Genomic DNA, 24715 nt, shown 5'->3' on the forward strand with positions numbered 1-24715 from the left:
GTAAAACTGGGAAGGGCTTACAGAAAGCAAGAACCTTATTGAGGAATGGAGTTAGTGTTCCCAACACGTTGAATTATATTTTCCGATTCATGAGTGTGGTGCAGTGATAGTAACTGCCCACTGCTCACTGATCAGATGTGCCTACTTCGAAAGTATGTTGTTCTGTTGATTAGATTTTGAAAGCCTTGTACCTCTTTTCCAGATCTGTGCGTTTCAGATGGTACCAAGGATTTTACCCTGCTGGCTCTCAGCCAGTGACATGGGCCATTGATAATGTCTATATTGGCCCCCAATGTGAAGAGATGTGTAATGGACATGGGAGTTGTATCAATGGAACCAAGTGCATATGTGATCCTGGCTACTCAGGTCCTACCTGTAAAATAAGCACCAAAAATCCTGATTTTCTCAAGGATGATTTTGAAGGTAATCTTTTCTTATAAGTTATATGTAGCTTTGTGAAAAAGCTTACATATTAAACAGAATTTGTAATGTGGAAGTAACTGTTAAATTTCACTCTACTATTTCATTTTTTATCACTACAATTGAAACCACCCAAGCCTTCATTTAGTTCTAAATTGTATAGGTTCCATTTTTGAAACAATGGTCAGTGAGAGTGAACAAGACCAGAATTGAGAAAAACTAAGGCTATTTTCACCACTTTTTCGATCACATGTAATTTCTCGTTAATGGTAATTTTAGAAAAATGTCTATAGCCGGTTAATCTTCTTGGGTGGAGGGAAAAGTTTCCAGAGATATAAATCCCTGTAATTGCTTTATCACTAACTCATTAAGCAGCCTCTTATCACTTTCTGTACCTCAGTTATACCAGAATCTAATATTATATGTGAAGATAATGTTGCAACATAGAAAAATGTATATAATGTAATAATTGGAATTATTCACAATTATATATCCTTTGGATATGCACTCTGATAAAACTATGGAAAAACATCCTTATAAGAGAAAGTCCTAAACAATTGGTATAGCTGTCTTTATTAGGATAATGGGATTAAAGATTTTTTTCTTTTTCCCAAGTTATCAATAGAATTTTTATATTTATGGCTTTAAGTTACATTCTAAAATTATAGTTAGGCATATTGATACAGTGGAATATTTTTTAGCCATAAAAAGGAATGAAATACTGATACTTGCTACAACAGGGATGAACCCTGAAACACTATGCAAATGAAGAAGTCAGACACAAAAAGCTGTATCGTATGATTCCATTTATATGAATCATCAAAAATAGACAGAAAGCAGATTAGTGGTTGCCGGGGGCTGAGTGAGAGGAAAATGGGGAGTGGCTGCCTAATGGGGAAAAGGTTTTCTTTACAGGTAACGATAAAGTTCTGGAACTAGGTCGTGGTGATGGTTACACAACATTGCGAATGTGCTGAGTGCCACTGAGTGTTCGCTTTAAAACTATGAAAATGGTAAATTCTGTGGTACGTGCATTGTACCACAACCAAAAAACTGAACTAAATCAAAGATGAATATCTGAGGAGATGTGAGAACTGGTTTGGAAAAATACTGTTTAATAGGAAACATCAAATTATACTGAAATTTCTCCCATTAAAACTGTGTTTTTAAAAATATGTAACACTTCTCTGATACTGTCCTCACAGTAGCAAGGACACAGTGAAGAGGTTGTGAAAAGGCCACATTACCCTCTCTTATTTTGCCCTGAATCACTACCTGACTAACCAGTGTCTTTTTTTTTTTTTTTTTGCAATGTAGAGGAGCAGAAAGGAAGGACCCATCCTGCTAGACTATAGATATTTAGGAAAAGGCCCCCTCCTGCTGTCATGTGGACCCTTAAATTATATAGCCAAGGTTAAACAATTCAAACATGCTAAAGTGTTGAAGAGACCTCTAATTCCAAAATCTATGACTTTGATGTTTAAGACTTCATATTTTAAAACTGCACGATGCACTTACCATATTTCTTAAAATAATAATATAACCATAATTGAAGTCATAGGTAAACCACATTTTTTGCCTTTTTCAGGTCAGCTAGAATCTGATAGATTCCTCTTAATGAGTGGTGGAAAGCCATCTCGGAAGTGTGGAATCCTTTCTAGTGGAAACAACCTTTTTTTCAATGAAGATGGCTTGCGCATGTTGATGACACGAGATCTGGATTTATCACATGCTAGGTAATCATTTTTTAATGCTGTTGGAAAATTACATTGTAATGTACAGTGGAAGAACATAATTGAATCAGAAAGAAGCAGAGATCTCAAGGCCTTCTGTAAGAAATGCTGTTTCTCTCTTATCAAAGACTTCATTAAGGCACAGTTTACATAATTTTTATTCTAAAATAGAAAGAGAGATGTACAATAACTAGATCAGAAATGAAACATAAACAGACAAAAGTTAATATCTGGTATTTTACAAGATGGTGACTAGGAAATGGCAATATTTTACTTACTCTAATATCAGGAAAATAACGTTACATCTTGTTTATCCATCTTCTACAGAATACTTTTCATTAGCACTTGGACTGTGTAGAAATTATTTACACCATGCTTAGTAGAAAGCCTAATTGAAATATATATACCCTCAATTATTCACAATTAACTTTTTATCCATTAGCAATTGAAATGTAGCCTTATTCTTTATAAGCATTTGTGTCCAATGATTCGCTCAAACATCCTAAGCGCTCATTTTCTAAACTGAGCACAGTCACTCAGAAACAAACATCTAAAACTGACTCAGAGGATTATGTCCTGTCAAGATGTGTATCCTTTGATCATTTGATGAGCCAAAAACTTAGCCAGGAAAATAAAAAAGACAACTTAACATGTATAAAATGCAACCCTGACCTATTTTTGCAAGTGAACAAAAAAATTGTTTTTGGTTTTTGAAACATTTCAGAGTAAATTTAAATGCATCATAACATATTATCCTCCTCTTCTTCCTAAGTCTTTTATTTATTGAATTATAAATTTGATTATGCTCCATAGAAAATATAATTCTATCTGTGAGATAGTAATTTTACAGTTAGAGGAAGCAAGATTTTATTTATCACCATCCTATTTTAATGCATATGATTTAATTTGATGCTCTTTTATTTCAGATTTATCATTGGCAGCTGAGTTCTCTAATTTAAAAATTATTAGGTTTTTCTAAATAATTCTGATATGGTTTATCTATGACTAAATTAATATAAACATTTTCCCAATACAAGTAGACAGTGTGCTAAAAGTTTTTCTCTGTAAATGATTATTATTTTTATAGATATAAACATCACTAGGCATTAACCATGGTTTGTTTTTTTTCTTCATTATGCCAATGGTAAAAGCTCCATTATTTATCTCATCTCAGTAGCATGCTGTGTAGGATTTACATATATTGACCTCAGAATGCTCCATGTAAAATCCCAATTTTCTCAGGTTATAAGATAAATGAATACACAGTTAGTGGAGATGGGGGAGAAGAGGAACCCATGAGGAATGCATGGTTTTATATATGAAACTATAACTTTTATTACAAGCCCCAATATATTTCTTATGTGTGATATGCGTACATAATTGGGTGTGTGCATTGGGTTACACATGAAGTTTATTCTGCATTACCAGGTAGCACAGCAGCCAGACCAGGCACCAGCAGTTTGCCTGCCAAAGATAACATGTGAGCTCGTTTTCATTGGCACCCTAGCTGCTTGCTGCCACTCTGTTCACCTCCCTGCCAGCTGGAAAGGCTGCACTGGCTGGCCACCACAGTTCTCAATGGCCAGTATCATCCATCTCAGACCCAGCAATAGTCAGAGGTTGGCACAACCCACCATCACTGCTACCACACACTCATGCTCCCCTGACCCTGGCACAAAAGACAGAAAGAGGCCCAGGCTTGACACACCTCTTCCAAAAGATGCCTGGCCTTTTACAAAGAGGTGTTACAACTGGTGAATTTAAATGTCTCTCCCAAAACCAATAATATGAGGTATAAGAAACTACTGGTATAACCTGAGAAGGGACGATTTTGCCAATAAATGACATAAACTACATTAATTATATTCTTCCAGTTTCCAATACTAAGGACAAGGATCCAAATTTATCTTAAATAGATAATAATACACACTCCCAAACCTGGACAGTCTTTGGAGCCCTCCTGTCTTCTTATAGAATAGCCAAAGGGTACAGCAAATGCTCACTTTCCTCAGACTCACCTCTGTGGAGAGACACAAAATATAAATATGGGTGCAGATTTCACATTGCCTTTTTTCAGATTTCACATTTTATTAACTCCCTTTCACATTAAAAAGGAAAATTGGGCTTGAAATTATTTCTTTGGACATTCGTTAAGTGATTATATTCATTAAAGCCGTACATTTTCTATATTATCCTGTGTGCTTGTCTTTTGCTAATCGTGTGAATTTCTCACTGAAGTAAATTTCACTCATGTCAGATTTGTGCAGTTCTTCATGAGACTGGGATGTGGTAAAGGTGTTCCAGATCCCAGGAGCCAACCTGTGCTTCTGCAATATTCTCTCAGTGGTGGCCTCTCATGGAGTCTCCTTCAAGAGTTCCTTTTCAGCAACTCCAGCAACGTGGGCAGGTACATCGCCCTGGAACTACCCATGAAAGCCCGTTCTGCTTCTACTCGACTTCGCTGGTGGCAACCATCTGAAAATGGACACTTTTATAGTCCCTGGGTTATCGACCAGGTCAGTCCTTTTAGGATTAGCTGTTATAATTTTGTCACTTGGTCTGAATGTGCCCTTAGATAGTACTTAGTCCAACCCCCCAGTTCAATAGAGGAAGCCCAGGATGGACAGTTAAGTGACTAGCCCAAGGGCTCACAGCTAAATTAGATATGGTATTTAGCTTCCTTTCATTCTCTTTTCCTTCAATTGCCTGAGCCTATAAAAATAAATGACACAACAGAAGGCCCAGGTCCTGCTCAGAGAGGATTCTGCCATATGGATAGATGGACTTTATCAAGCGTGATATAAGGTTACAATTCTCTGAAAAGGAAAATGTGCAGATTAGCCTTGGTGCACATGCAGTAACTCCCAAATCCTCTTTCCTAGACTTCGAAGAAAAAAATAAGTAAAGCTCCCTAACATCCTTTGGACAACTCTAAAAGATCTTCATACATAATAAAACACATATCAAATAGAACTCAAAGAACCTGTTAACATACTGTAGAATCCATGAAAAGAATTAAACTGAAATGCCTTAGGGTACAACTGTCCTTAAATAGAAATTTTACACAGAAAATAATCACATGTAAGCCAAACTTTGCTTTTCCAGCTTGGGCACATGTAGTTTCCAAAGGCACAAATTGGCCCATGAAGGCTGTGAATGGTTTTGTCAATCCTTTCATTTGTTTTCTGTAGTTTCTTGCCAGATGGGCAAGCAGACCACATAAACAAGAACATTCTGAAAGGCCCCCTAACATTGTGTTTGCTGTATAATGCCAGTTCTGAGCAATCTGACAGCTAAAAACAAACAAAAAATACTGTACTTTCTCATATCTTAAAACAGAATTGAAATTTTGTGATTTTTTTTTTAAAATACATTGCAGATTCTTATTGGAGGAAATATTTCTGGTAATACAGTCTTGGAGGATGATTTCACAACTCTGGACAGCAGGAAATGGCTACTTCACCCCGGAGGCACCAAGATGCCTGTATGTGGCTCTACTGGTGATGCCTTGGTCTTCATCGAAAAGGCCAGCACCCGTTATGTAGTCACCACAGATATTGCTGTGAATGAGGATTCATTTCTACAGATAGATTTTGCTGCCTCCTGCTCAGTTACAGACTCATGTTATGGTAAGTAGTCCATCTCCAGGTGGAGGGACAGATATGTATAAATGGGCATCTAAGGCTGCCTCTGTCAAAGGACTATACTATACCTCTGGTAAGTCTGTAAGTAAAATACAGGTGCACATTGAATCAAACCATAACTTCATTCTTGAAAAATGTATGTAAATTTATTTTTAGAAGTTTATTTTTTTAATTACCTTTTATTTTTCAATTACAGTTCATCTACAATATTATATTAGTTCCAGGTGTTCACCCCAGTAAATAGATAGTATATAACTTACTAAGTGATTATCCTGATAAGTCTCACACCCATCTGACACCATACATAGTTATTACAATATTATTGACAGTATTCCCTATGCTGTAGTTTATATCCCCATGACTCTTCTGTTACAACCAATTTTTATTTCTTACTCCTTTCACCTTTTTCACCAGTCCTCCAACCCTCCTCCCACCTGGCAACCACCAAATGTTCTCTTTGTTTATGAGTCTGTTTCTGTTCTGCTTGTTCGTTTATTTTGGTTTTTTAGATTCAGTGGCTGATAGATATGTATTTATTGCCATTTTATTGTTCGTATTTTTAATCTTTTTTTCTTATTATTCTTCTTAAAGAAGATCCTTTAACATTTCATATAATACTGGTTTGGTGGTGATGAACTCCTTTAGCTTTTTCTTGTCTGGGAAGCTCTTTATATGTCCCTCACTTCTAAATAATAGCCTTGCTGGATAAAGTAATCTTGGTTATAGGTCCTTGCTTTTCATCCCTTGTATATTTTTTAACACTCCCTTCTGGCCTTCAAAGTTTCTGTGGAGAAATCAGCTGATAGTCTTAGGGGAACCCCCTTGTAGGTAACTAACTGCTTTTCGCTTGCTGCTTTTAAAATTCTCTCTTTGTCTTTCCTTTGCCATCTTAATTATGACATGTCTTGGTGTGGGCTCCTTTGGGTTCATCTTCTATGGGACTCTCTGCACTTTCTGGACTTGTATGTCTATTTCCTTCATCAGGTTAGGGAAGTTTTCTGTCAATATTTTTCAAATAGATTTTCAATCTCTTGCTCTCTCTCTTCTCCTTCCAACACCTCCATGATGCAAATGTTGGTACACTTAAAATTTTCCCAGAGGCTCCTTACACTATCCTCATTTTTTAGGATTCTTTTTTCTTTTTGTTGTTCTGATTAGGTGTTTTTTTTGCTTCCTTATATTCCAAATCATTGGTTTGATTGTCAGCTTCATCTACTCTACTGTTGATTCACTGTAAATTATCCTTCATTTCAGTTAGTGTATCCTTCATTTCTGACTGGTTCTTTTTTATGGTTTTCATGTCCTTTTTGATGCTTACTATCTCTTTGTTGAAGTTCTCACTAAATTCATTGAGTGTCCTTGTAGCAAGTGTTTTGAACTCTACATCTAGTAGATTGCTTGTCTCTATTTTTAGTTATTTTTCTAGATGTTTTTTCTATTCTTTCATCTGGGACATGTTTCTTTGTCTCCTCATTTTGGCAGCCTCCCTGTGTTTGTTTATATTATTGGGTAGAGCTGCCATGTCTCCTTGGCTTAGAGTGGCCTTATGTAGTAGATGTTCTGTAGGATCCAGTGGCACAACCTCCCTGATCACCCAAGCTGGGTACTCCAGGTGTGCCCCCTCCCCTGTGTGGGCTGTGTACATCTTCTTGTTGTAGTTGAGCCTTGATTGCTGTTGGGACATCAATTGGAGGAGTTTACCCTCAGGCTGATCTGCTGCAAGGACTAGCTGCAACTGTGGAGGATCAGCTGTGCAGGGGCACACCCCACAGAGCAGGACTTACTTCAGCAGGGCTCTGGTGCCCAATGAGTCCGCCCCTTGAGTGTGTAATTTGTGGAGGTGGTCAGGTAGTGCTTGGATGTGGTCTGAAGCTGTCCACCGGGTATACTTGCAATGGGGTCTCCTGGAAGGTGCAGGCCAAGGTTAGCTGCTGCCTGTATTCTTTCCAGGGCCACGTGACATAAGCTACAAAGTGATCTGCAGATGTCTGCTACTTGTGCTGGGCTTGGAGGTGCTTAGGCAAGGCTAAGCTGCCAACCAAAGCCAGCAGCCACTAGTGCCAGGTCTAGGACTCTTAGAGAGGTATACAGGACATGCTGAGGCCAGATGCTTCTTATTTGAGAGATTTTAGGAAAGTGAATTATGAACCAAGACAGGCCATTCTTATGGATAAGCCACTGGAAACACCTTGAGTGGGCTCACAAGTTGGGTGGGCTGGGTCTCAGGGAAAGCTGTTCCCCCAGCAGCTCTGGCCCTGATTTCAGACAATTCAGTTGCTCACTGTGTATCCCTGGTTTTGTTCAAGCTTCTTCCCCAGTTCTGGAGCTCAGAAGGGGGGAGTCCATGTAAGTCCATGCAAGGGCCCTTTAAGAGGAACTGCCTGGGACTCCAGCCGCCTTCCATCTCCCTCAGTGTTAATCTCTGCTGATTTTTACAGCTAGAAGCTATGGGGAATTCTCTTCCTGGCACTGGAACCCTGGGCTGGGGAGCCAAGGGTGGGTCTGGGACCCCTTGCTCCTCAGGGCGACCTCCACAATCCAGATAGCCCTCTCAATTTTAATCAGCCATATGTGGGTGTGGGACCATCCCATTGTGCGTATCCACCTCTCCTACCAATCTTGATATGGATCCTTCTTTAAATCCCAAGTTGTAGGACTTCCATTCAGCTAGACTTCAGGCATTTCTGAATGATGATTGTTCTGTAGCTTGGTTGTAATTTTGATGTCTAGAAGTTTATTTTTTAAAGCATAATAATTTGAGCTTATTTTTAAGCATATATACATAAAGACGTCCTTTATATATAAATAATAATCCCCAATTTATCACCTTTTGTAAATCCAGATTTTTTTTTTTAGTACCAGATTTATAGAATAAAGGAATTTAAACACATAGAGAATGCCAGAATTAGCAATAAGATTTACATATAAATCTCTGTGTACAGGGATTTTCACTCATGGGGCTTTAGATTAGTCCAGTTATTAGCTCCTTTCTATGTCCCCAAGAATCATAAAATTTTGTTCTCATTTAGTCTTATACTCTCTGCTATCGTGGGCATAGCATATTCTAAGCCACCTTCATTATGATCAATTGCATCCTCTAATTTGTGCATGCACACACTGGCACTCACACATACCTTACACACACTCATGGACCTATGGACCTATCTTAGGAGAAATAAAAACTGACATTGTTGCATACTTTGACTCTTCACCAGAACTTGCAGAGCTATCAGGGTTCTAGGGGCCTCCTGGTCTTTCACCACCCCATGTCACTTTTCTTCTAAGAAATTCAAACTGGAATGTTCACAAGGACCTTGTTCTGTTTTAGATTCTGGGGATGCCAAAATCTGAGAAAATTGGTTACTTCCAAGGTCATGCAAAATCCAGATTTTTCATATTTTCATTAGTTTGAACTTAATGCACATTCTGGGGGATCACAGAAGTACTCTTTCTACCTCAGATTCAATCAATTAGCCAACACTAAACTGGACAGTAGGAGTGGAACTTGGAAAAGTATAAGGTACATACCCTGTCCTTAATAGGTACAGTATAGTCAAGGGGATACGTCAAAAGACTGAGTCCAATAAATGACTAAATCAAATGCTCCATAGAGTGGTACTGATGCAAAGTGTAATGAGAGTTCAAAGAAGAGAGAGATGACCAATGGATGGTCAATCCAAGGAGTTTGGTAAGATTTCATAAAGGAGCTAAGTCTCAAGTGGCATTGATTGTTGTAGTGGCTTTGAAGGGTGAATGGAGAGGAGAGAACACCCCACGCTGTCTGACAGCATAAACAAAGAAGCAGAGGTGAGGGCTCTCCTGTACTGTGGGGGAAACTATGAGCAGACCATCCTGAACAGATAATATTTAAGTCTAATGAAGCAGAGCAGAGTGCTGAATTTGAAAATACAAAAGGACTTTAAGGTCCAAGATACCTACTCCCTCATTAGCATAGGAGGTTAATGAGAACTCAAGGAGGTAAGTTATCACATGATTGGCCTGCAGCGGCACCAGGTCTGAAACTCTGCCCTATGAGCTCAGCCATGTGTACTTTCTACTGTAGGTTGGTGCAACATCTTGAGAGAGGTTGAACCAAATGATAAAGTGAAAGAGGAAAGTGGATAAGCACATTTGGCAACACAGTGCCTTAACAGTCACAGGAATTTATGCTTAACCAGGTCATGAATAAGAAGGCACAGGTACAGAAGAGTGCTACGGTATGTTTCAGAGAGATTAGCCCAGGAACTGAAGGAGGTGAGGAGGGAAGAATCCCAGTGAAGAAGCCTTGGTGGTAATCTCTGTGGGAGGTAACGAAGACCTGCACTGTGGGTCATGAAGAGAAATGGAATGTATAAAATTGATACAAGACCATGCAAGCAAAAAAGAAAGAAGCAGCAGTGCTCAAAACTAGGCCACAGGTTGAGCAGAGAGGGTAAAGGAGAGAGAATAGTAAAATTTTTAAAATAACATAAATTTTGAACCTAGAAAACTAGTGCAAAAGTTTTGTCATTGATAGAATTTGGTAGTTAAAAAGATGTTTATTTATGAGGGGAAATGATAACTGTTTCTTTAGTTTGGGTGAAAGTAGTTTTGAGTAGAGATATTCTTTAGTGAGAGGACTTTCCATATGGAAAGTGGGAACATTGTCCATACTATGCATGATAGTATGCCAACATCCAGCACCATGCCAAGCTGAATGAATGTTTGTTGAATGAATAAAATCAATTTTGAGACATAAAATTAGGCACAGAGGTCGTAGTTAAAGCCCTAAGAGTACACATGTAGAAGAGAACAGAAATGGAGTCTGGAAGAAGGCCCATAGCTGGGTTAGTTAGCGCAGGAGTCAGAGGGAAAGTAAGACAGTTGATTCAGAATAATGTCTCCGCACAGAAAAGAAAGTTTAAAGAATCAGGGAGTGATCAATAATATCCAGTGCCGCCCTACACTGTTTGGCTCAGTGGCTGGAGCATCGGCCCATGGACTAAAGGGTCCCAGGTTTGATTCTGGCCAAGAGCACATACCTCAGTTGCAGGCTCCATCCCCAACCCTAGTCAGGGCACGTATGGGAGGCAACCAGTCAATGTGTCTTTCTCACATAGATGTTTCTCTCTTTCTCCCTCTCTCTCTCCCTCTCTCTCTACCCCCCTTCCACTCTCTCTGAAAAGCAATGGAAAAAATATGCTTGAGTGAGGATTAAAAATAATACTAATAACATCCAGTGCCATGGGGAGGACAAGTACAATGAAGACTGAGACAATCCATTGTATTTAACTAGGAAAAGCTACTGGCACCTTAGGGTAGTGAGTGATCTCACACTGGCTGTACCTGAGAATCACCTGGGGAGCTTTAAAGCTCCTGACACCTTGGCCATTTCCCAGAAGAGTGAAATCACAATCTTTGAGAGTATGACCCTGGTATCAGTAGTTTTAAAAGTGCCCAGCTGATTTCAGTGTGCAGCCATGATTGAAACTCACAGCCTTAGAGAAAGTAGTTTCAGTAGGGAGGTGGGGATTAAAGCCGTTTATAAAGCCTTAAGAAGGGAAAAAAGAGAGAAAAATATAAAATGAGGAGGATAAGTTAGATGTTTCAGAAGAAGAGAAAGAAAAGAAATATCTTTCCAAAGGCCCACAGCAGGCTGCATGTTTTGGCACTAATTGCATGGCTTTGAACTACGTCCTATGCCTTTCTGATTTCCCAGTATATCCCATAACACAGCAGAGCAAGATGTGTTTATGTAATACATATTTTATAACTATTAGATTAAATCATAAATATATATAAATTATAACTATTGAGATGATTGCTTTAGCTGTATATGAAGCAACAGCTTTGTTATGTTTGTTCTGAATGTTAATCAATATAAGAACTGATTCACTAAAATTTACTTATGTTTCATTTGATTATATCCCCTTAAAAGAAAAATTATTTTAATATGGAAAGTTAATGGGGTCAGTGGAGAAGAAAAGACGACATCTGTAATACTTTCAACAATAAAGATAAAATTTAAAAATAATATTAATAACTAGTAATGTACAGAAGGAAAAATCAAGCCAGGAAACATCTCAAAATAGGAAACATTATGGGGCGGGGGGGCGGACATCAAATTGACATTTGATTGAAATGAAAACGTTAAGTAATTATGGTTCCTGGGTCTATAGACATGTATTTCTATTCAGAATAATGCTTTCTATTTCAGCTATTGAGTTAGAATACTCAGTAGATCTTGGATTGTCATGGCACCCATTGGTAAGGGACTGTCTGCCTACCAATGTCGAATGCAGTCGTTATCACCTGCAGCGGATCCTGGTGTCAGACACTTTCAACAAGTGGACCAGAATCACTCTGCCTCTCCCTCCTTACACCAGGTATGGATGCTTCTGTGTGTAGTGAGCCCAAATGTGATGTGATTTGGCATGTCAGATTTAGCACAGCAAGTTTAAATGAGATACATAAGATTTTGTTACCTGTTAATGGTATTGTCATGGATGAATTATTAAGTCAATCTTAGTAACACAGAAACCAGTTTTTGTGCTGACATTGTTCTGTCTTTTCCCAAAATCCAGGCTTTTACTGACTTTTAACTTTAATATTTTAAATAATGGCATATGCAAGAAACCAGTGGCTGGATCGGTGAGCTTCTCCAACTTAATTCACTATGCCAAGAACAAGTCTTAAATTTAAAACAGGAACATGGGATACAAAATAGATATATATAGATTCTATTTTCTGTCAGCTAAACTACTGTAAATATAGTAGTGAGTGGTGTTATATAAATGGGGTATTTGCTATCATAAATGCGTATTAAAATTAGTGTCTGCTTTTGAAATTTTACTTTAAACAGTATCTTGAAAATTATCACCTGGAGCATTTTTTTATGTGAATAACAATTGTAAATCCTTTACTTATTGTGTGTATAAAAAATGATGGTGGCTTTGCTTCAAAGGAATAGTAAAAAGATAAATGGAAAAAAAAAGAAATGATGGTGACTTAATAAAATTGCCTAGTAAATGCAGGTAAGAAGTTAAGTCTAAATTATCTGTGTGCTTGAAACTGTTTTGAGTAAAGCAGGGAATCCACCTTACCTCATGGGATAGTGCTACCTGACTCTTTTTTTTCTCCACCTAAGTAGGTGCTAATCATAGGAAAGTTTTAAAATCTGTATAGGAATTCCTGTTCCCTCCAAGAAAATGGCAATCAGTTGCTGCCTTTACAAAAGAAGCAAAGCAACCAGTGCAGTCTGTGGGACAGGAGTTATAGGGTGGACTCCCCACAAGTGAAGAATAAATCAGTCTTCCTAGAACAGAACCATAAAATTCAACCATTTATCTAGAGCATAACTTTCCTTAGGATTATCAAAAATGGATGGTTTCAGTTACTAACAGCCCAGGGCTGCTCTACAATTGCTGGCTCAGAGGTATGAGACTATATTAACTGTCAGCACAGTTGCCAAGTTTAAATGAGATACGTGAGATTTTGTTGCTCATTAAAGGTATTGCCATGCATGAATTATTAAGGTGATCTTAATAAGTAAAATAGAAAAATAAACCTCCATTAAGGCAGCAGTGTTTTAAGTCTTGATGCATTCTGTGAATTATTACCCAGCTACTTGGTAGCATTTTTCAAATAAGCGACATTCTAAGATTTACTCTAGCTAGTCATTATCCCCTTACATCTTTTACTCAAGGAAAGTAATTATTCCTCATCTTTTGATCTGTGTTTTAATTGTCTCTTACACATACCCACAAGAATTTTGACTTTCAAATGACATTTGAAAATTCTGACGAGCATTCATTTTCTCTTGCTATTGTATTGAAAATGTGCAGCTCATTTGTTATACTACCCTCAAAGCTCATATTGTACAATGGTTTTAAAGTCAACACTGCCTTTTGGATAAGTCAACAAGATCCTTTGGATAATTCAGAAAGAAACGTGGATGGTTGGAGCTCAAGCCAGACCCACTTCTTATCATGCTCTTCCACATGCCAAACAATAGAACAATGTGCCAGGCTCAGACTACTTTTCTCCAACACAAATTAACATATCTATACTATATCTGCTCTTACATCCACTCACTATTTTTTTAAACTATATCTTTATTGATTTTAGAGAGAGGAAAGGCGAGGAAGAGAGAGAGATAGAAACATCAATGATGAGAAAGTCATTGATCGAGCCCGCAACCGGGGCATGTGCCCTGACCAGGAATCGAACCCCAATCGCCTGGACCCTAGGTCGACGCTCAACCACTGAGCCACGCCCAGGCATCCACTCACTTTTTAAACATGGTGTTTCCTTGCCTTGGGTTGAACTTCCTGCCTCATCATCTGCCAAGTGCTAAGACATCAGTATTTATGTTGTCCACCAGGACAGAATTGAAAATTTTAGTTTGTAGCTCTTTCCTATAAACAAACAAGATCTGACAACTTAAAGCCATGTGCTATATAGGGTGTGACAATGTGCCATTTGTAGGTCTCTCCACTCACTCACTTGTGACCACAAGCTAGCATCCCAGTATTATTGGTACAATGGTGGTAAATCTGAGGTTGGTTGTCCACAAATTAACTTCAAACCATTAACCAAACTGAAATGGCCAGTAGTCATCAGTTAGTGATTATTCAACCATTTAGTCATTCGTTAAATACTTTTGAAATATTTAATTATGTGCTAGTTCCATGTGAGAGCCTGAGCTTATTCTTGCCTCAAGGAGCTTTAAATCCAGTGAGGAGGAAATCCCCAGTAATCACAGAAGTAAATATAAAATTCAACTGTGATAAGAGATAGACAGTTGTATGATGCTAAGACATTATATATCACAGGGAGATTTGCCTTGGTCAAGAAAGTCAAGGAATGCTTTCCTGAAAAAGGATAATTGAGGTAAAATATGAAGGATGTGTAGGAGTTAAGCAGATGAAGAGTAAGGGGAAGAGTGTTGCATACAAGGAAAACAGCCTGTTGTAGGAGGAAGCAGGTATTTGAGATACTGAAAGAATGAACCAGAGAGAGAAACAGAGAAAGTGGAGTGAGGTGTGAGATAGTGAGACCATGAAGGTCATTGTAAGTTGGACATTGTGGGATTTGTGGATTTGTTATATAAACAATGAAAAACCTGCTAGAGTGCTTGGGAATAGGGAGACATGATCAGATTTGCATTCAGAAAAGTTTATTCTAACTGGAGAACAAGTTGTGGAGGGTAAGAGTAGATATAAGGAGACTCTTAAAAAGACAGCAAGTGCTAGTAGCTTGGACTAAGGTGCAGCTGACATAAGAAATTCTAGAGAAATGGAGGCAATACAATTGACTGAGCTTAATGATGAAATGGACGTGGGAGGGTGAGGGAAAGGGCAATGTGGAAGATGACTGCCTGGTTTCTGAATTGTGAAACTGAAGGCATTCCTGTGCTTTTCACTGGGAAGGGAACACTGAGACAACTAAACTCAAGATAAATCCTACTCTACTCCAAACATTGTTACATTAAAACCTAAATAAATTGGGGTAGATGGAATCATAGCGTGTATTCCTCCCCATATACACTGGTTAAGTTAGATCTTCCTGGAATTAGCTTAACCTAAATTAGCTTAACCAGAGTGAGCCCACGGCAGGACACTATGTTAAGTTCCTGCCCTGTGGGAGGTTACAATATGATTGGGAGAAATGAGAAATATACCCAATAAACAACTTTAAAATAATACATGCTGTGTGTAATTTAGAGCTTCACTAAGGAATGGGCTAGAAATGCTATAGATATTAAGAAATGGAAGACAGTGTTCAATGCTAGAGTTCAAGAGGGTTTTGTAGAAGAGATGGCCCCTCAAAGGACAGCTAAGAATAGGTGGGTAAGGAGAACATTCTAAATTAGGGGAACTGTGTGAACAGGGCACATGAGCCTGGGTAGAGTATAGGAGCTGCAGACAGAAGCAGAGGGCTCATATCTGGAAGCTGTGGAAAGTTGTTAGTAGAGTTAGGTTAACTTATAGCGAGTTTGAAGCAAGGCAACGGAGTTAGACTTCCAGGAGAAATGAACTATGATGGGTTTTGAGCTGAGAATATTCTTCCAAGAAAAAAAGTTGGGAGAACAGAGAGACTCAAGTAAGAGGAAAGTGGCAAAGGCATTGTGCTAATGACTATACATGAAATAACGAGGGTCTGAGCTATAGCTAACATAGAGGGGAAGGGGCAGATATTATAGGACATTTCAAAGAAAGAATTTCTAAAACTCAGTAACAATTTCTTCTTTATGCACTCATCGAGAGATGACTAAAGTTTGAAACCTGAGAGAGTGGTGAGACGTGGGAAGAGAGTTAAAGTTGATTCCAGGAAGGACAATATGGCAAAATTAATCAATTAATACTGAATTAGATACAAATGCAAACATCCATTTGACAGAGATACAAAGATTGGAGACAAAGAAAGATAGTAAATTTGGAGGCATGAGCATAGAGGTGATAGGCAATGCTGTAAAATTGCATCAGCTCTCCATAGGAGAGCATTTAAAAAGAAAAGAAAGGAGCCCTAAATTTAATTGCAGACTGAGTGGAAATGACTATTAAAGGAAACAGGAGGATGCAGTCATGGAGGTAGAAGAAAAGTCAGAATAATGTGATATCCAAAAGCCAGTGAGAAGAAAGTGTCAAGCAGGAAGAAGTAGTCACCAGTAATAAATGCTACAGAGAATCATGAAGAGAAAAGTTTCACAATAAATTTACTAAAATTTTTTCAATAAGGAGATAGTCAGTGACCCTCAGAAAAACAGTTTCAGTAAGACACTGAAAATAAATACAGCCTGTCTGGCCCAAGAGCCCATGGGCTTAACCACTATATTAGTACTTCATCTTTATGGCTTGCCTGAGAGATATGGTTCTAGAAGACAGAGGAAGGGAGAGTACCAGGAGTCCTTGAGAGAGAATGAAAAAGATAGGAAGATGCCAAAATCAGTTTCATAGCCCCTAACCTGAATCTGCCTCCTCCTCTTTACTAACCCCAGACTAAAAATAACAGGTGGCTCAAGTGGCATGGGTTCTTGAAATGTCACCTGAGAACCAGGGTGAGTCAGTGGAAGGGCAGGTAACTCAAATCCACCCAGAAAGGTAGAGGGGGGAGCTGCCACTGGAAGGCTCAGGTGTGACTTGGCTATTTTAAGTCACAGTTTGAAGATGATCCATTCCCTTCTGCTATCCCTAATGACCTAGCTGATACCACAGTCTTTAAAGATTAACTACAGCACTTTGAAAGCCACGTGGTTTTAACCACAGCATGGAAGCTGCTTAATGTTTGCAGGAAGTTTAAAGGAAAGGTGATAAGCACACAAAGGGCAAGAAGATTGTGTAGCAACTGGGGAGGTGAGATGGTGGGTGGAGGAGGCTATACCTTTTTGCAGGTAAACAAATTTAGGGAGGGAGTATATTTTTCAATGATATTTCCACCTACTGTAACTGCAAATGAAGAAAAGGTCAAATAACAAAGCACAGTATTTACTGAGTTCACTATGGAGAAATATTCAAGGGAATTACAAGTTTATTTTTTAAAGGGTAGATTCTTTAAACTTTCCCTGGTATTCTTTATTTCTCTCCATTGTTATGTCCAACTTAATAGTATCTTTTGAAAGACTTTTGCCAAGCATTCATATTACTGAACATTTTATTAAAAATTTTCAATCAAGTTGAGGAAGCTTGGGACTTCTCTTACATATCCATTTTCTAATGCATTATTTTGATACTTTAAGCATTGCTGCTATAACTTTACCAAATTTCTGCTGGTCATTCAGGACTAGAGAACATAAAGTCAGTTTGTCTGATATAAATCATGGTACCATTGATTTTCACATACTGAATATATTAATAATATTTTGGCATTATACTAAAACAAATTAAATCTGTTTCCATTTCCACTACAACAGAGACTATTTAAACTATTTCCAGAAATTCTGCATTACCTCTAAGCTTTACCAGTTGTCAACCTTGTTGCCGAAGTTTGATCAGAGAATTTGAGATTTGGCTGTATTTTGTACATATTGCTATGGATAGATCCTTAAGAATTCTTAAGATTGTTTTAACAATTAAATATAAGTAATTCTCCATTGAGAATATGTTTTGTAAGTTATAGGAAGGTACTTTCATTTGAAGGATGGGCCAGTGTATATGAAGCCTTAGTGGGCTTACTCAGAACACTGTAGTTTTTATTATCATTACTGATTGTAACTATCAACAAAAATAATGCAACCTTATTTTTTTTTAATCCTCACCTGAGGGTATTTTTTCCATTGCTTTTCAGAGAGAGTGGAAGGGTGAGAGAGAGGGAAAGAGAGGAACACCGATGTGAGAGAGACACATCAATTGGTCGCCTCCCGACCAAGGTCGGGGATAGAGCCTGCAACCGAGGTACATGCCCTTGGCCAAAATCAAACCCAGGACTCTTCAATCCTCAGGCTGATGCCCTAGCCGCTGAGCCAAACCTGCTAGGGCCAACCTTATTTTATCAAAAAAAACAAAAAGGGGATAGCCCTTCTCTTTTATTATAATCCTCTAATCAAAATTCCACAGTGAGTGTGAAGGGACCACAGATTACTTTTGGCTCACATTTATCTGTTTTCCATTCAAACATACAGAATTAAAGAGAATAGTACAATATACTTCCATATAATCATCACCTAGCTTCAACAATTATCAATTCAAAACCAACCTTGTTTCATCAATAGCTCCACTCACTCCCACCCCCATGTGGAAGCAAATACCAGACATTATGTCATTTCAACTGTAAATATTTTAATATATCTATTAAAAATGACTTTTTAAAAAACATAACTGTGATATAATCACACCTAAAAGTTAATTATTTTTTATTTAATACTCAGTATTCAATATTCAGATGTCCCTGATTGTCTCATAAAACGTATTATAGTTTTTTTTCAAACTAGGGTACAAATCAATATAATTGGTTGATTTATCTCTTAAGTCACCTTTAACCTGGAGTCCCCTGCCTACCTTTCAAGCTGAAGACTCAGACACAGGAAGGTTATTTGATTTTTCCCATAGACACACAGAGGTTGAACCAGGATTATACCAAAGTTCTTCATTTGGTCTCTATCAAGGAAGAAAAAAAGGCCATATGTGTGGCTCATTTACATTCTTCTACTGCTAACTCTAATATGCTTTCCACCCTAGTTCCAGAGAGATATCATGAAGGATCTAGGTCAACTTATGAGGGTACCTTACCTTTCTCACATGTTTGGGGTCATAACCTGTAGTCCAAACACTGTCTCCTTACGTTAGTTTTCAGACCCCAGTGTATTTAATGACATTTAGGAGAAAGGAAAATTAAACGACAATATACATTCTTTCATGGTCAGATCAATGTTACCTAAAAATGCTACAGTCATTTAGTCTCCTACACATTCCTAGTATTAATTATAATCACCAAGATAATTTTCTACCAAAAATTCTCAGGTACCTAAATTAATTGTCCCCTGCTAACTGCCAAGTCTATGGTGTTCCAGCCTTTCCCTGCCATCTAGAACAACCAGGTTTCTCAGTAACACATCAACTGCAGCAATAATGTGCTGAGTCAGGAGACAGTGAGTTCTAGATTCAGTTCTAAACTGAGAAGCTGTAGAAGCCCCCTTACTTGAATGGCATTCCCAACACCTGTGAAATGAGTCACTTGTACAAAACAGTTTCTAAGAGTCATCCTCTCCTTTCAGCACCAAAGTGTGCTTTCCTTTTTGTTCATAGCTCAGTGTCCTCTTTTCCTTCATGAAGATCTCCCCCACAGCAGAGATTCTGTGTCCCTTGTCAGGTGGTCCAGCGTTTTGGAGCCTTTTACCACAAGCAATTCTTTCACATGCCTGGTACCAAAGTTCATGCTTCCTTTTTAGAGAAAAGCCTACTTTTTCTCTAGCTCTTGTCTGTAGGTCATGGTTGTGACCCTGTGTTCAGTTAATCTGATCTATGCTTTTCCCAGGTATACACCTATGAATGGAATTGCTGGATCATATTTTAACTCTACATTCTACGTTTTGAGAAACTGACAACAGCTACACCATTTTACATTCCCACAGTATTTGGGTTCAGATTTCTCCACCTCTCTGCCAACACTTATTATTTCTGTGTTTGCTTTTAATCATAGTCATCCTAGTGGGTATAAAGTTGTATCTTATTGTGATTTTTATTTCAATTTCTCTAATCACTAAAGGATGTTGAACAGCCTTTCATGCATTTATCCGTCATTTATATATCTTCTTTGGAACATTCTCCACTTCTGTCTAAAACAAAGAAAGATAGACTAATTGAGGAAATTTTATGCCAAATATAAAGGCAAGATCTTGGATAACATTTTGAAATGGGACAGACATTTCACAGCCTATAATTCAAAAACAGAGAGTCAGAGGCTTCAGCCATGACATTGACTTGCAGAAGTCAAGGCGAATAGACGTGTACATACAGCAGCAATACACACAGCCTTCCATAGCTGAACAACCATTCGTATTTAGGGGTTATGGTAGGTGGAGGATTATTCTGTAGAGATTGAGATAGAGTTTTGAGGGATTTTATAAATGAGAATACAAAGTAATAATGAACTAAGACATCCTTATCTTGTCTCAGTTTTGTGACTTAGGGCACTGGGCCTCAACTTCTTCACTGGTAGAGTGGGAGTGTTGGGCTATGTCTTCTAGTTCTAAGTATTTTATGTTATCTGCTTGAGAGTAAAAAAAATATCAGGGAATAGCGAAGAGGTTAAAAATATATATGTATGGTTGCTATCAAGGGCTTTTTCTCCTGATGATGACAACAAGGACTTCATAGATAAAGTTGTCTTGAAAAGAGCAGATTCAGACTCTGCAATGTATACCGAAACCTATGTAGAGAAAAGGTTTGGGGGAAGGCTCCCAGGGAGGGCAGTGATGGAAACCATACTATTGGCAGGGGCATTTTTAACTGCTTACCAATGGATATTTAATTATTAAATGACACTTAGGAGCACTTGCTATGTGCTATATGGATGGACAGGAAATTATATAAACTCAGAAAAGGAGCAAGGTGAGACATTTCAAGGATATGAAAAAAAGGAGAAATCTGCTTTGGGGCCATTTTCTTCCCAACTCCAGCTGGTGGTGGCTGTCATTATAAGGAAGCTTCAGGATAAATGATGACACCTGCCAAGGGACTTCAGATACTCATAGGTCGTGGAAAACACGAACTAATTAATTATCACAACACCCTTGTGAGGTGGGAAGTAGCATTTCCTAGTTGTACGGGTGGGGAAGTGTAAGCCTGTGAGCATCAGTGGTTTGGCCTCATGTCACAGTGGAGCTGTGACAGGGCTGGGAACAAGATGTCCTGGCATTTCAACTTCCAGGCTTGCATTTTTTTCATGGCTGCAGGGCTGTAAAACAGCTCAATTGTGATACAGCACAACAGTAAGGCAGCCCCGGGGCCAGGCTTGCCTCTGACTGGAGAGCTCTTCTGGCCTGCACTGATCTGCTCCACTCTGTGCCTGTCTGCTCTGGCCTGTGCTGGTCTGCTCCTCTCCGCTCCAGGGAGGCATCTTTGGTGTTCCAGCTCAGACAGCAATGGAGATGCAGTCTTCGGTGAAAAGGGAAAGGGCTTTTATTTTTAACTTCTATTCCAATTCATCCTCTTAATGAATGTGTTTCCTTTTCTTATACAATAACATTGGCTAGTGTATGTACTCCTGTTTTATGGGTACATCATTACTAGGTGTTATTCCCAAGGATATAAATCATCACATTTGAGATGGGCCTTAAAAATCATCTAATTTAACCCCCTCATTGTATGTTAAGTTACTCACCATGGGCATAGAATTTACTAGTACCAGAGTACAGATCAGAGCCCTTATTTGAAAGTATCATGGTTAGAAGTCCCCATTAAAGCTTTCAACCCCAATAATGCATCTGGCTCTTAAATCTTCTGTACAATCTCTCTGTTAAGTGGCTGCCCAGACTGATTAAACACAACCAGTGATTAGAAAGCCACCACCTACTAGGCAGCCAATGCCACCTCCGAACAGCAAGGAAGTTCTCCTTTTCCTTTAACATCAGATCACTGCCCCCTCCACAGCTGACCCCCAGCCCTGCCCACCCATCTACAAGACATCTCTTATTTCATTCTTCCTGGCCATATTTATTGCTGTTAACTTAATATCCTTTCAGTAAATGTTTATGAAGCCCAATCTTTAGGTGCCACCCACAATAAAATGATAAATAACCAGAATAATCTAATAGGAAATTACACACACACAAAAAATAAGCACTTTTGATACAAAGTGATAGTATCACTTTGATGGAGAATGTATAAAACATTAAAGGAACAAGGAAATTTCAATACTTGCCTACTCTCTGTAGACCCTGAAGGTACAAAACAGTGTTCCCCGAAAGAATACAGAGATATTCCCTGCCCTTCAGAAGCTTATAATGTAAAGAAAGACAGGAGAAATAAATGTGTTGACTTGTTATCAGAATCCAAGTGATGATGTGCTATGGAAATGTGATATTCCATTATATTATTTATAAGATGTTGCTAAGCATTAACAGGCATAGCCATTAATAAAGTTAGTCACTAAAATAAAGTGATGAGCAGAGCCACTGAGTTGCATAACTGCAGGCTCCTTCTTCACATAATGTCCTGTGAGAATGGCTGCCCCTAGATACCAACTCCCTGCACCTGTAGAGCACCTACTAAGAGCTAGGAACTGTGCCCTGAGTGTATAATGTTAGGCAAAAGGGATTAACCCTGCTCCCTTATAACTTACTCTTCTGAGGAGGAGACAGACATTTAAGAAATACGTGTGCAAATAAACATGACTACAGTTATAGTCAATACTATAAAAGGAAAAGAACAGTTTGCTATAGAAGAAATGTAATTTTTAAAGGGACCACAAAGAAAACTTTCTCTGTGAGTACCTGCCATTTCCTCTGAGACCTAAAGGCCACACAGGGGTTAATTAGGCAGAGAGAGGAAAATATGCAGGCAGAGGTGAGAGATCTGTGAGCTTTGGGAACTAAGAGAAGGGGCCCTGCTCCAGAGTGAGTAGCCAGGATGAGGGATTAGCGTGGTCCAGAGTGAGGAGCCAGGATGAGGGATTAGTGGACAGGGCCCAGCTCTTGCAGAGCCTGGTGGGTCAAAGAGGAGTTTGGGGTTGGAGTTAAAGGCAATAGGATGTGGTGGGAGGGAATTAGGTAGACCCTTCTCTGCTGGGAGTAATACGGGGGCTGGTGAGCAAGAAGGATTGTGGAGAAGTCTGTTAGTGCGTAGATGCTCCGTAAACAAATATCAAACTGAACTATTTATTTTCAGTGTGAAAATTTCAGTTCTGATCTGTTTCTTTTCTATTTTCTAAACTTAATAGAAATGTTTTCCATTAGAAAATATGAAAGCCTTGCTGTTGTTTGGTCTTTTGCCCTGCCTGAAGCAGATATATCTCAGTTGAGTGATTACCAGTCTGTTAATAACAAACGTATCTGAGTCCATAAAACAAAACTTGCTCTGGCTAATTATTTCCTCTGGGTCATTGAATGTTCAAACTCATTTGAGCCTCAGGCATTTTTTGGATTTTACTGCCACCTAGTGTCGCTGAAAACATACATTTATTTGTGTTTCTGAACAAGACACTCCCCAAAACTGTACAACTAAGCAAATATATTTCTACTTCTAGAATGGGAGAATGTTTGTTTTGGTTTTATTTATATTGCATTTAAATCAATATAAAATAAGTCTAGTCTTATTTATAACCCTCTCTGTCTGTCTAGTTATCTACGGTTTCACCGATCCTTCTGATTTTCACTCCTAGTGTCTTCTTAAAGCTTTCATGTGAAAACTCCCACAGATGCCATGTGAGTTAGACCAGTATGCCCATTCCACATGAGTGTCAAGCTTTAGGGAGCAGTAGGAGTTGAAATCCAACCCATAGCCTGCTTCCCAAGTCAAATGCAGAGGGGTTGTGGCTGCTCAAGGACTGGCATCTTTTTCTAATTTGCAAACATAAGTTAGCAGCAGCCCCAGAGTCACTCCACAGTGGTCCCACACAAAATTCAGGGCTCACTGTTCCCCTGAGGCTACTGGTTTGGGGACTAGTTTTAGTTTCTGTTTTAGTCTGTTTTTACAAGGCTCAGAAAGATCATTGGCCCAAAATTCTCAAGCTATTACAGTTCAGTTTGGTTTGGTTTTGTTAATCAGAGTTTTGCACAGAATGTTGCAATAATGAATCGTCTTTTCAGAGCACGAGTGGGGATGTCCGTGCATTTATGTTACCTTCCTTCATGCGCTTGTTCAAACGCACCAGAACACACCTTTTTTACCACATTCTTCATTGTGATTCTCTTTTTCTTCAAAGATCCCAAGCCACTCGTTTCCGTTGGCATCAACCAGCTCCTTTTGACAAGCAGCAGACGTGGGCAATAGATAATGTCTATATTGGGGATGGCTGCATAGACATGTGCAGTGGCCATGGGAGGTGCATCCAAGGAAACTGTGTGTAAGTAGATTTGTTTTCTTCCTTCTGTAGAAAATTCCTGACTCAAATTCCAGCCAGGAGATTTTTCTGAAACTGGTTTATTCATCATGTCAAAGCTACCTTATACATTTTTCCTAAAATCTGATACTGAGCTAGCTACAGAGTTTATGACGATTGTATCTTTATTCTTGCTTGGAGATTAAGAACTGAACAATAGCTATCTTGTCAGGAGAAGGCTGAATTATAACTGACTGTGTTTTCTTTCCTTCCGTGTTTCTGTGATACACCAGAACCTTGAAATAGACATTAGAAAAGGATCAGGGGTTCAGTATGTTTTAACCAAAAACACATCATTATATATTTTCCTCACTTAGGTCTGAATATATGTAATGATATGCATTAACTGTGGATTAATTGGTCTTCCTGTATTGTTTGCATAAGAAAGTATATAAATGCCTG

The 24715-nt window shown here is 38.6% G+C and overlaps 1 protein-coding gene across 2 annotated transcripts in view; it reads left to right on the forward strand.

Annotated features, from left to right (window-relative positions):
- The window catches only part of RELN (reelin), a 484957-nt gene that overhangs the window by 421604 nt on the left and 38638 nt on the right, over nt 1-24715 (forward strand). For both annotated transcript variants that reach the window (XM_081147442.1, XM_081147441.1), the window contains exons 42-47: nt 203-423; nt 2009-2156; nt 4411-4669; nt 5533-5782; nt 11994-12162; nt 24137-24277. In XM_081147442.1, the coding sequence (XP_081003568.1) occupies nt 203-423; nt 2009-2156; nt 4411-4669; nt 5533-5782; nt 11994-12162; nt 24137-24277 (1188 nt within the window). The remainder of the gene's footprint in view (nt 1-202; nt 424-2008; nt 2157-4410; nt 4670-5532; nt 5783-11993; nt 12163-24136; nt 24278-24715) is intronic.

The sequence above is a fragment of the Miniopterus schreibersii genome (assembly GCF_964146895.1).
Source record: "Miniopterus schreibersii genome assembly, chromosome: 9".
NCBI lineage: Eukaryota > Metazoa > Chordata > Mammalia > Chiroptera > Miniopteridae > Miniopterus > Miniopterus schreibersii.